This window comes from Otolemur garnettii, unplaced genomic scaffold, assembly GCF_000181295.1.
Source record: "Otolemur garnettii isolate 467f Iridium unplaced genomic scaffold, OtoGar3 scaffold00034, whole genome shotgun sequence".
Taxonomy (NCBI): Eukaryota; Metazoa; Chordata; class Mammalia; order Primates; family Galagidae; genus Otolemur; species Otolemur garnettii.
In genome coordinates, this window is record NW_003852429.1 from 9,736,346 (window position 1) to 9,749,343 (window position 12,998).

General features: G+C 42.0%; 1 protein-coding gene across 3 annotated transcripts in view; it reads right to left on the bottom strand.

Annotated features, from left to right (window-relative positions):
* Window positions 1-11,179: 11,179 nt before the first annotated feature.
* Window positions 11,180-12,998, bottom strand: part of TMTC4 (transmembrane and tetratricopeptide repeat containing 4) — a 62,901-nt gene continuing 61,082 nt past the window's right edge. For 2 of the 3 annotated variants that reach the window (XM_023513103.1, XM_023513102.1), the window contains one exon: window positions 11,181-12,390. In XM_023513103.1, the coding sequence (XP_023368871.1) occupies window positions 12,242-12,390 (149 nt within the window). In that variant the 3' untranslated portion in view covers window positions 11,181-12,241. Of the gene's footprint in view, window positions 12,391-12,998 lie in introns of all 3 variants that reach the window. The other variant, XM_003789604.3, reaches the window with a different exon arrangement.

A 12,998-nucleotide genomic window follows, 5' to 3' on the forward strand; every position in this document is an offset into this window, starting at 1 on the left:
CTCTGTCACTCTGGGTAGAGTGGCTTGGGGTCATAGCTTACAGCGACCTCAAACTCCCAGGCTTAAGCGATCCTCCTGCCTCAGCCTCCCCAGTGTCAACTCAGCTTTGACTCAGCGTTGGGCCCAGACTCACCTGGGTCCCACCTCCTCAAACACAAGGACGCACAAAGGACTCCACAAATTCGGGGACATGCCACATCAGATAAATGCACCTGACGAGGCATCCTGTAGGACGAATACAGGGCTCACCAAGGCCTCACATCTGAGCATGTGCACTCAGCACTGCTACAAGCTGGGCGCAGGTGATCTCACAGTCATGCTGCTCGCTTACTTATCAATTGTCCATTTTTGAATAGAACTGTGGTTGTGGGAGACCATGGAAGGAATGACTTATCACCTGACTCCTGACCCCAGGACTGATGTGAGTCCCAGAAATAAATGAAAACCAAAAGCATAAGGGGAATTTTTCTGTAGAAAAGCTGTTCATTTTTGGTGTAAGCAATGCCACTTAGGGGCCCACGGTTACAGAGATGCACAGAGGTGCATAGGAGTTCCCTGACAGGGACAAAGTCACAAGTGTCTCAGGAAATGGGTTGGTGGCTCCAGGCCAGTGCTGTACTTCTCAGTTTAAAACTGGTTGGTTACCCAGGATCTCTGGGCAAGCCAACTGCTCAGGTGATTTTAGGAACTGGGTTGACTCACCAGGTAGGTTTGGTACCTGGAAACTTTCACCCAAAGGGCTCAGCTCACCCTTTGCCTGAATGCCTGAGCAAAATCCTGGGGGCAGTTTCTCTGTTTATTCTGGTCTGTTTGCTTTGCCTTTTTCCCGTCTCCCTCCGGGCTAGGGCTAGGGTCACACAGCCAGAAAACTGCTAAGCACAGTTCAAAGCTCAGCAAACGTTTCCTTTATCAACTCCAAGGATTTAACACATTCTCTTTAGCCCAAATTATTTGGCCATTTTTATGATCTAAATTGGAGCAGCTAATTGCTGAGCTCTGTTTTCCGTATCTGGGTATAATAAAGTAAAGGCCTATTAAATAAATGCGCTGCTACTTAATACTATGCAGATGAGGCTAGCCGTACCTGCTTGTCACCTCCAGCATACAAGTACACCCCAGTAGATGGGAGGGTGTCTTCTCTTGAAATTATAGTGGAAACTAAACAACAGAAAGGAGAGGCTATTTAAAGATAAAGAAGTCTGACTAACACTATAAAATCTACTGAAATATTCTAGAAATTATTAAAAAGTCAACATTGGCCTTCAGCAGCCTGCAGCCAAAATCCCCCCCCCCCCCCGCCCCGGTTGTGTACAACCCTTGAGCCAAGAATGAGTTTTACTTTTTTAAATGCTGGAAAAAAACAAAAGAAAAATAATAGTTTATGAAATTCAAACTTCAGCATCTGTAAATAAAGTGTTACTGGAACCCAGCTGTGCCCTTTGTTTCCATCTTGTGGGTGACTGCCTTCGAGGACAGCAGCAGACTTGAGTAGCTGCCACTGACAGCATATGGCCTGATAAGACTAAAATGTTTACTGACTTCTCTTTTAGAAAAAAACTTTGCCCACCTTGCAAACTTTGCTTCTTGCTCCAGCCTCTGTTTCAAACTTCCACTTTTCTGTTACAGTTGATGTGTATGATTCTACTGCCCTGAGTTTCACCAGCCCAAATCCTTTCTGTGTATGTTTCAAGCTCCTCACACCATTGTATACAGGTTAGAGCTTCAATTATTTGGGCTCACTTAATCCTCCTATCTCAGCTTCCCTAGTAGCTGGGATTACTGTGCAAGCCACCAGGTCTGGCTGAATTTACTTTTTGATCATTTCCCTCTGTAAATCTATATGAACTTAACAAAAAGACTTTATAGTTTCTATGTAGGATTCATTAATTAGGCTAATTTAGAAAATTTTTCTGCAAAAAATAGAAAATAGTATGTAGCGTATATTGTGCAAATCATTAGATTTCTTCCATTTCTAAACCTGGTTTTGAATATTTTTGTTAAATTTGAAAGCAGTAGGATTATTATTTCTTTCTTTTCATTCTGTGAAGTTATTTTACTTGATACAACAGGTCTTGCTGCTAAAGAATTTCCATAGCAAAGAAGTTAAGGAGTGGAGAAAAGCCACCTCACGCAGTCATGTTCACTCACATTAAATTCAGTCCTGGTATTTCTGGAATTAATGTTTTAAAGATGATGTGGGTTGCTGTCAGATTTCCTTGAATAAGGCTTTGACCTTTTCTCCATAAAATATAAGCAGTATCTTTTCTAAACAGTAAATGCAATTTTCTAAGCAATTGCAGTTGTGATAGTTAATGCTATTCTTGTTTGTCTTCTGTAATTTCTGGAATAACAAGCAAAGACTAAGCACTATATCAGATTATTTCATTAGTCTGATGAATAAATCCCTAATCATGGATAGGAGGATAATGGTAAGAATTCTCCAAAGCAACCAGACCAGCCAAGTGTGCCATCCACTATGCTTGAAGTTAATGACATGGCAAAGAGGCATGGCCAAGCCACAGCCTGTCTCTAACCCTGTCACATTGCCACCATTGTCCCTGAAATTGGAATCAAGTTATTGGACCTTGCTATCCAAACAAAAACTTTTTAAAGGAAATAATGCCAACCTGGTGCTTGGGAATATAGACATTACAAGCAAAGTGACCCCCTTGGGTGGCTAATGGCTGACTTGAATACGTCGAGTGCCTCATGGCCAGGCATAGAGAACTCTTCTCATTTCATCCTGTAAACAATAGCATGCACCCGACATTGTTATTCCCATTCTTCATGTGAAATGGCTCCAAGTGGCAAAATAATCCACTCAAAGGCACGATGCCAATAAACAGAACCACGAAGACCTCAACTCACATCCAGCTGATCTGAAAACCCTCTCTAATGAGAGTTGAAAGAGGGACATTAGATGATGTCTCCCCAAATCTGGATTATCAGGACTAATCATTTCTTTTTCTTTTTCTTTCCTTTTTTTTTTTGAGACAGAGTCTCCTCACTATGTCACCCTCAGTAGAGTTCTATGACATCACAGATCACAGCAACCTCAAACTCCTGGGTTAAAGTGATTCTCTTGCCTCAGCCTCCCAAGTAGCTGGGACTACAGGCACCTGTCACAACACCTGGCTATTTTTTTGTTGTAGTTGTCATTCTTGTTTAGCAGGCCTGGGCTGGTTCAAACCTGCCAGCCCCAGTGTATGTGTCCAGTGCCCTAACCACTGAGCTACGGACACTGAGCCTTATCATTTCTTTTATATTAGAACCTCTTTGTTAAAAGTGCTAGTTCTAATAAATGATCCTGTACATGCAGTTCTCTCGATGAGGAGCTTCCTGTACACCATCATTGGTCCTTGCTCATGCATTATGTAGTAAAGGCTGGGGGGAATTTCTTCTACTTTAACAGAAGAGGTTATGAGGCTAGACAGCTTGACCAAGGTTTTTTGATTCACATGTGGCCCATCTTAATGCAATCAAAGACTACCAGGTATAAAACCACAGTTGGACAAAGATTTATTGGCTCCTTGCAACCAGCAGGGACTCAGCCCAGTGGCGCCCTGGGATGCCTTGGCAAACAAACGTGAAGTTGGGAGATTTGGAGGAGGGGTGAAATTGAAAGGAAGCAGTGTTGTGACAGGTTCAAGGCAAAGAGGGCTAGGCTCAAAGGGTCAACACCAGGTCTGGACTGCAGTGTGGACCCAGGGTCCTGTGACCTTGGAGACCACAAAGTTAGGATAGGTACAGACTGTGCATCCAGAAACACTTTTCTTTCTCTTTCTTTCTTTCTTTCTTTCTTAGACAGAGTCTTACTTTGTCGCTATTGGCAGAGTGCTATGACATCACAGCTCACAGCAACCTCAGCCTCTTGGGCTCAAGTGATCCTCTTGCCTCAGCTTCCCAAGTAGCTGGGACCATAGACACCTGCCACATTTGCCGAGCTATTTTTAGAGATGGGGTGTCATCTTGCACAGGCTGATCTCAAACTCCTGAGCTCAGGCAATCTACCTGTCTCAGCCTCCCAGAGTGCTAGGGTTACGTGTGACCAGAGACCCTTTAAAATGAAGCTCTACATCTGGGTTGGACACGGAGGCTGCTTGTGGGTTTCAAAGCATGCTGGATCCACCAAGCAAGGGTGGGATGTTTTGCTTTTACTGATGGTTGCAAACACCAGCATTTCTGACAGTGCTTTTTAGGAGGTTTGTCTTACCATCAGTGAGCAAGAAACCAGCAATCCCGTGAAGAAGGGGGTTATTTGACTTGTGACAATGTCATCGTGTCTTGGAAGACATATTTCCTGCTTATTTTGCAGCTGTTGTTACCTGTGCTCTCTCAGCCTGATGTGTGGCAGGGGCAAACATTTTATTTTTTTAGTACTTGCCTTCTCAGGCCATCTCAGGATTAGAAACCTTCACCATGTTTTATTTCCACAAGGGTGCTGGAATATCAAACATAATATATTTCACAACAGATTTTTATGAGGATTTATAGTATAAGCATGCAAAACAGCTCACCTTTGCCATTTTTTCCAGTGGCCATCTCAATATGATTTCATTTTTTTTCTTGAACCTAGAGGTCCTGATTGAAGGCTACTTGTAAACCAACCAACTATATCATTTCATAGAGGAGAAATTAAACAAAGCAAGAACCACCACCGGTATTTTCCTTAGAAGCAACTGAGTTGTGGAGCAATTTAGTGACTCCTCCAAGGTTCCAGGGGACTAACCTAAGAGTTTGAACTGTTTGCATCTAATTGAATTTTTGGAGCTTAAATGCCAGTGACTGTGACCGTAGGTTGCATCACCTACCCCTGCTCCCATGTTCTTTCCACCCCATCACCTTGTTCTGTGATATCTGTAGTTTCCTAAGCCAGTACTCTGAATGCTATCATCCATATACTCCATCAGAAAGTTCTAGAAATGATGGAGTTTTGCTATTCCTCAAGACTAGCCATCAAAATTAGTACTATTGAAATTTAACTTCTCAGAGAGAGTTGTTTTTACAAAAGGCATAAAAGTGCAACTTAAGCGGGAAAACATTTTTTCAAACACTTCTCACAAGTGGGAAGAAGAAAGCTTTGTTGGTCCTTGAGAAACACCACATACTTAAATGATTAGAAACTCGGGACAGGCAAAGGCTGTTTTGATGAACAATGTAACAGATTAAAAGTACTTGAACTAATCAGACTTAGGAAATAAGTGATCAAAATACAAATCTGAGATCGTGTCTGGGTCATTTAATTACAGGATAAAAACAAGAAAAGTGAGAGGTTTCCCTCCCCTCGATTATTTACCAAATAGTTTTATATGCCAAGCACTGGTCCAGAGCTTTATATAACTTTTCTCATTTAAACTTTCCAATAATTCTGTGAAAAAGTTAGTAATATTCCAAATGTTGTAGCTGAGGTGCTAGAAGATTAAGTTGTTTGCTCTTTTGGTTTCCTAGGGCTGCCATACAAGGTCCCACTAACTGGGTGGCTAAAAACAACAAAAATGAATTCTCTTGCTGTTCCGGAGCCCAGAAGTCTAAAATTAGGGTCCAGACGGAGCCTCATTCCCTTGGAAAGTTCTAAGGGAGAATCTGTCCCTGTTTATTCTAGCTTTGGGTGGCTCCAGCTGTTCCTCAGCTTGGAACAGCATCACTCCAATCTCTGCCTTTGGTGACCCCAACCCACGATGTGGCAAGACCGAACTCAAGATCAACTTTGACTTTGAAAAGCTGTATCCTGTTTAAAGAAAGAGACCTTTGGGGAAGGCCCACTAATCAGAGAGATAGACACCCGTATGGAAATTTATGACCCTAGAGGTGGAAGCTAACACAAGGAGGATGAAAAGAGGCCAGGCACGGTGGCTCATGCCTGGAATCTAGCACTCTGGGAGGCCAAGGTGGGCAGGTTGCCTGAGTTCGGGAGTTCAAGGCCAGCCTGAGTCAGAGTGAGATCTGTCTCTGCTGAAAATGGAAAAACTAGCCGGATGTTGTGGTGGGTACCTGTAGTCCCAGACGCAGGGGAGGCTGAGGCAAGAGGATTGTTCGAGCCTAAGAGTTTGAGGTTGCTGTGGAGCTATAATGCCATGGCACTTTACTCAGGGTGACAGAGTAAGACTCTGTCTCAAAATAAATAAAGAAAAAGGAGGATGAAAATAGAAATGGCAACGTGTGATATTACCGCAGGAGTTAAGTACCATCTAACCTGCTTGGTGGGAAATGAATGATGTGTCTCAAAACAGAAATCCCCCACCTGGCGTCAGTGCACCACTGAGTGGAAGGATGCTCCGGGTGATGTGAACCACCTGCTGGATGCTGTATTTGACAGAGCCCCTGACAAGATTCTAACTCATTTTAACTGACAATTTCAATTCCAGACTAGCCTGGAAACAGAAGGTAAAGGCTACTGTAGACCTACCTGGGAAACTGTTACTTCCTAGATGGTCATCACGCAACTTCCCATGTGTCCTTTCTACAGTGTGACTGTTGCCAGACCAAGGAGTCCATCTGCCTGTCACCCGAGCCAATCACCAGAGAAGCAGATGAGAGAGCAACAGCTTCACTTCTATTTACCAAAAATCCAGCAATTCTGGAGACCAGTGAGGACATCTCCCAAAGAAGTGCTCTGCCCTCCTCTTTCCCTTTGTTACTTTTAGTCTCACAGAAAAGTAAACATTAGCAATTTTATTACTCAGCATAGTATACCTCAGATTCCTCCTCATAGGTTACAAAGTTACATAATATCTTCCTATCTTAAAGTGGTTATATCTTCAAAACGCTTCTTACTCCAGACTAAATTTACAGTTAGTCAACATTTCACTGGTACCATGGAGTCTAGTTCCCCAACTCATCTATGACAGTAGCCTTGGAAGTGAATAAACAATCTCCAGAGGTCAGCATAGAGGTGCATCTGGCCTTGTTAGGGCCTGACCAGCTATGTCCTGCATGAAGTGGCCGTTCAGGTTGACAGTGGCTGGTAACATGTTGTTGACATGCCTCCTATGTGAGGTCTATGTTCCTCTCCTTGAATCTGAACGGGCCTGTGTGACTGTGCCAGGGGATACTTGAGATGGCCAAAGCTAGCTTAGAAAAGGCAATTCAGCTGTTACTTGACCCTCTTGGAACCCAGCTGCCATGCTGTGAGGAAGCCCAAATGTCCACATGGAGAGGCCAGGTGTCGGTATTCCTGGTCTCAGTCCCTGATGAGGTCTGAGTCACCACCAACTGCCAGACATGTGAGTGAGCAAGATTCAGAGGATTCCAGGCCCAGCCTTTGTGCTACCCCAAGCTTCTGTGACAGGGAGCAAAAGCAGAGCTATTTGGATCAATGGAGCCCAATATACGGGCACCTCATGGCCTAGCTGAGCCGACATGTGAAATGAACCATCATAATGAGCAAAATAAATTATTATTATTTTAAATGACTAAGTTTTGGAGCCACAGGTAACAACCTATTTCTAATTAACCAATGGAAGCCAGTTGGTAAAGTGAGGATAATAGCAGCCATGGGAGAAAATGGCTGTACAGTGAGTGAGTCTATGACAGTCAGAAGAGCAATGGCTGTGCAGGACCAATGAGGCTCAGATGGACAGTTGCAGGGAGACGTGTTTCCAGAAGCTGTGTCAACAGGAAGAGGGGAGGCTCTCAGCTCTCAAAAATGCAGTTTGGGTTGAGATTCCAGGGAGGGAGAAGATGGGGATGGAGAGACACCTAAAACATGGGATAAAACTGAGAGGTTCACCAGTAAACAAAGATATTTATAAGATGGACCCAGAAGAAAAAATATCAGTTACCCCAGGACAATATGAAATGGGTTACTTCATAGGCGACCAGAAACATTAAAGTAAAAGGATGATTTTTCTAATCCCCAGTCTTTCAATATTTATTGGCTCTAATTAGTTTATTAAAAAGAGGATTCTCCTTCATCAACTATGGCTATTTGCTAATCATGTAGTCTTAGCAGGTACGCTGAATCCAGTTTTCCAAAGGGGATCTGACTGGTCCATTTAGGGAAGACTTAAGGACAAAGATGATAAACATAGGCCTTTACGGAATCCAATAATTGTAAAAATTAATAAGACTGCAATAATTAGATGTAATAAATGTTCTTTTTAAAAAATGTAGTAGGTTTCTAGATAGGTACCATGCACTTAGCTCCTACTATGATCTAGACAAATGCTGTCCATTAGAAATACAAAGTGAGCTACAAAATGCAAATCACAGGCATAATTTTAAGTTTAGTAGCCACATTAAAAAGTAAAAAAGAAACAGAAGACAGTCATTTTAATGTTTTATTTAACTCAATATATCTAAAGTATTCCAACATGTAATCAACATAAAAATTACGGGGCTATCTCACATTAATTTTTCTTACCAAGTCTTCGAAATTTGGCATGTATTTTATGCTTATCGCCCATCTCAGCTTGGCCTGGCCACATTTTAACTGCTCAATTCAAGTGCAGCTGTGAACATTTTATTATATTAACTTTAATTTTCACAGCAACCTTGCAAATTAGACATTCTTACCTGGTCTTTTTTATATGAGGAAGTTAAGGCTTAGAAAGCTTGGCATTGTAATTTTGGCCTGCTGTACAGATGTGCAGAGGTGGCAACACCTGTTCCGATCTGGACCTTGTAACATACAGGAGCTTTATTTCCTGTTTGGTAAGGAAGGTGATCAGATTTCCACCTGAATTTGGGCCCCATGTGTCCTTCCTTCTTAAGAACCTTCTAAGGCCAGCCTCTGTCTATGCTGAACTGCATAGAGGTCATTGGCACCTCTCATCCCTCACCACACACTTCCTGTCACCAGCCAACTCTATCTAAATCTAATCATGTCACTCCCCTGCTTTGAATCCTATCACAATAAACTCCACTGGGTCTTTAAGTGGGCTATAGTCATCTTTGCCAGCCCAGTCATATGCCTTGGAGTTCAGCTTCCTCACCACGGGGCCTTTGTGTATGCTGTTTCTTCTGTGTAGTCCAGATTTTCCTCAACCTTGATATTGCTGTGTTCTGAGCTAGATGGTTCTTTTGTGTAGGGGGTGGGAGGGCTTCCTATGCATTAAAGGATGTACAGCAGCACACCCCTCACCTCTCCTCCCTACAATCAGTTGTAACAACCAAAAATATCTTCAGGCTTGCCAAATGCACCCCCTAATGGGGGAGGGGGGGATAGCAAGAGGTCCCATGATTGAGAACTGGCCTCGTGTAACCTTCTTCTGCTCTATCAAATCTTAGTCTACAATCCACCTTCTCAGAGAGCCCTTTCCTGAGGTTATTTAAATCAGGCCTACTTCTTAGTTATTAATCTTATCCTTACTGGAGAATTACTTTCTCACTCGACTGTCCACTGCTGAGGGAAAGGGACCAAGTCCACTTCCACTTACCTTTGTACTCCTAGTGCCTAAGACAATGTCCGGCACATAGTAGGCACTTAGTATTTGTTGAGTAAATGGGACAATGTACTGAAGGTCAGATCCGTCTGCTTGAAACATAGACCCTCTTTCAAAACCCAACCTATCATTTATTGAGGTTTACTGGTCTGAGAGCTTCCCACCTCATCCCTAGGAGGGAGGTCTTATCACCCCCACTTTACAGATGGGAACTGGGGCTTAAGCAATGACAAATGACTTGTCTGTGATGTCAGTAGGAGAGCCAATGCCCAAATCTGGGTTTTTTCACCCCAAAGTCCAAGCTGATTGGGTGTGAATATGGACATAGATGTCAGTGCTTTGGTGCTGGACCTAAGTCTTCTGTTCTGTGTGATGCTTTAAGTCCATAACTGGAAATAAAATGTAAAAAAAAAATGCTTAAGAAATGCAATAGAATCCGAATCCTAGGAAGCCCTGTCAAGGCCTGGTAGGCTGAATCTGACAGGCTAAAACTTAAAGGAAACAAACGTAAAGATGAAGGAAGAGACGTAGCAGTAACTCAGGGGACATCGACCAACCAACCACCCTCCCACACGGGACGATGCTGCCAGCAAGAAGGTGAAGGATGATGTTGAGATTTCCCAACCTTGGGACGTCCCCAGGTTTTGACAGCAGCCTCTCAAATGTCATTCGTAATGAAACAACATTAGAACCACACCCAATAAGAGAGGAAGCGGGAGACAGCCCTCCACTCCAGTCTGTTCAGAAGGAACAAAGAAGGTGGCTGCCTGAAGAGGGAAAAAGGAGAAAAGCGGGCTGCGGATGCCTCCAAAATCTGCGGAGATAAAAGACTTCCTGAAATATCCATCACATTAATGACTGTTTTCTCTGGAAAGAAAACAGCTGCCCTGGAAATCCTGAGAGCTGAAGCAGCGAACGCCAAGGGAACTCATTCCGTAGGCGGGGGTCCAGATTTGCACGTCTTGATTTGCAGTATCAGTAGGAAAAAAAATTGGATCTGGAAGGGGCTTTTATAAGAAACATTATTTTTTCTTTACTCTCAGAGGACAAGGACTATTTCAGAAGAAGTTTTTGGAAAACTATCAACAAAGCATATAGTGCATCTATTATGCACCAATTTAAGCACTATAGGAACATAAATAATGAGACAGCCTCTCCCCCTAAGACAGCTATAAATTATTACTCTAGTTTTGGGACCATTTAAGAAATATTTGAAACATGTCACTCCCTTTTCTGATACATCTCAATCGTCATTAGTTACAATTACTGACTTATAACTCTACATATCTGCTCCCCAAAATTGAGTGCTGAGAATCAAATTCATCTCAGTATGGCTTGGCGCCTATAGCTCAGTGGTTAGGGCGCCAGCCACATACACCGTGGGTTTGAACCCAGCCTGGGCCTGCTAAACAATGACAACTATAACAACAACAAAATAGCCAGGCGTTGTGGCAGGCGCCTATACTCACAGCTACTTGGGAGGCTGAGGCAAGAGAATCAGTTAAGCCCAAGAGTTTGAGGTTGCTGTGAGCTATGATGCCACAGCATTTTAGGGCGACACAGTGAGACTCTGTCCAAAAAACCCCCCAAAACAGATTCATCTCAGTATGGGTCCATTCACTCTGTTTTCTGAACATGGGTAACACCATTGCAAGCCAATGAAATGCTCCCCTAAAATAAACAGAAGCCCCATCTAGAAAAGATTTGGCCATTTTGATTTCATTTTAAGAGAAAAGAGGACACAAAATTCACTGACATGAAAATCATCTATGAAGAAGGCAATGCGACATTTTCACACTAGTTTGTGTAATAATTTTACTGCATAAGAAATTACGGAGATTGCATGATTCATTAGGACCACAGCATACAGAGTAGAACCAATCTCAACATGATGGTCAGATCAAATACAACAGGAAAAATAATTCTCAAAAATGCCACAAACTCCCCAACTGTGGCTCCTTTCGAGAGAACATTTTGTATTTTTCTGGATAATGTCTGTTAGTTCCACTAAGCAAGATGGAAAACTGCTTTACAATTAAAAACAGATAAATGCAACTTAACAAAGATGTGTCACCTCTTAACCTTCTATATAACAAAAATAAGATGACTGCCTGCTCTTGCCTAAAACATGGCTTGAATTTTCTGTTGATAGTGGCAACATACGCGTGGAAACAGCACAAAGTTGGAGAATCAAAAAAAAAAACAAAAAAAACAAACATTGCAGGAGGCAATTCTTCCTAGAGAAGAACAGCATACACACATTTCCATCCCTCATTCAATTATTTACCTTTTCAAAACGTGAATGTACAAATAAATATTTCCTTATAAACAAAATTCACTGTATATTGTTTTTTAAAAAGAGATTAAAAAAAACCCCCAAGAATCTTAATTTGCTCTTTCTGGTCATTAAATAAAAATGCTAATATACAGACACATTTGATATTTATATTATAAATTGTAGGAGCCAGGCTGTTCTTTCTTGGCTGCCATTGAAGTTTAATAGTGCTAGTCCACACACAACAAGGCATATATCCCAAAATGCAGGTTTAACGCTACTAAAAGTCATTTCAAGGTAATTTTTTCTCTTTTTCTGTTTAATTAAAAAAGACTATTTTTGGAATTTTAGAATTACATTTGAATCATCTGAAAAAATACAATTTCAATGCAAAAATCATATCAAGCATTCAAGAGTGTATTGCTGGTGCTATAATCTTTTTGCATGTCTCGGTTTTCATAGAAAAAAATAACAGAAATAAACAACGTGTTTAGACTTAAGTGGTTAAACTTAACCGCATAATATCAATGATATGCCTCATGTACACACACGCAAACTCAAAAAAAAAATGCAGGAAAAAGGATCAAACGTCTCTCTTTTGCATTTGTTCTAGCTTTCTTCTTAGCAGACCGTAATTCTCCTTCGTTCCTGATGCCGCGGGGTCAAGCTGCAAGGAGATTTCATAGTGTTTCTTGGCCAACTCTAGATGTCCCCAGCGATGATACAGCACAGCTGAAATAGCAGGAGGTGAAATTCATTGGAAATGGTTCTGAATAACTTGCAGTATTCCTAACCAGTTGTGCAAAGAAATAGTACAGACTCTTTGCAAATAGTTCCCAAAATCATTGTGTTGAAAAAATATTGTTTGTACTGAAAACTATTTATTGTAATCTCACTCCTGGTGATTGTAGATTTACCCACCGCCAGTTATGTCTAAGGCTCTTCATAGTACTGGACAGGGTACATCTGCCTGTTGCAACATTATTACATAAAGAAGTAAAGACAAAAGTGCATTAGTTGTCATTGAAACTGCCACGAAATTTCCAGGAAGCGAGGCTGGGTAGCGTGGGGCCAGGCCCCGCTTAGAGCACTGATGTCCCAGAAATCCAGCTGCTCATTTTCAATAAAGGTTTTCCTTCCTCTTTTGCTGAAGCTGCAGCTTGTTTATTGCCGCTTGGAAGTGAGGCCTCTGATATCAAGATGTGACCCTCAAATGACAGATGCAATAAACCTGATTATAAGCCTGTGGTTATTATGGTGATTTTTGTTAATAAAACGAACTTTCTATATGGGCAGAAGAGCACCTGGGGACACCTCCTGACTTCCGTGACAAGCACAGG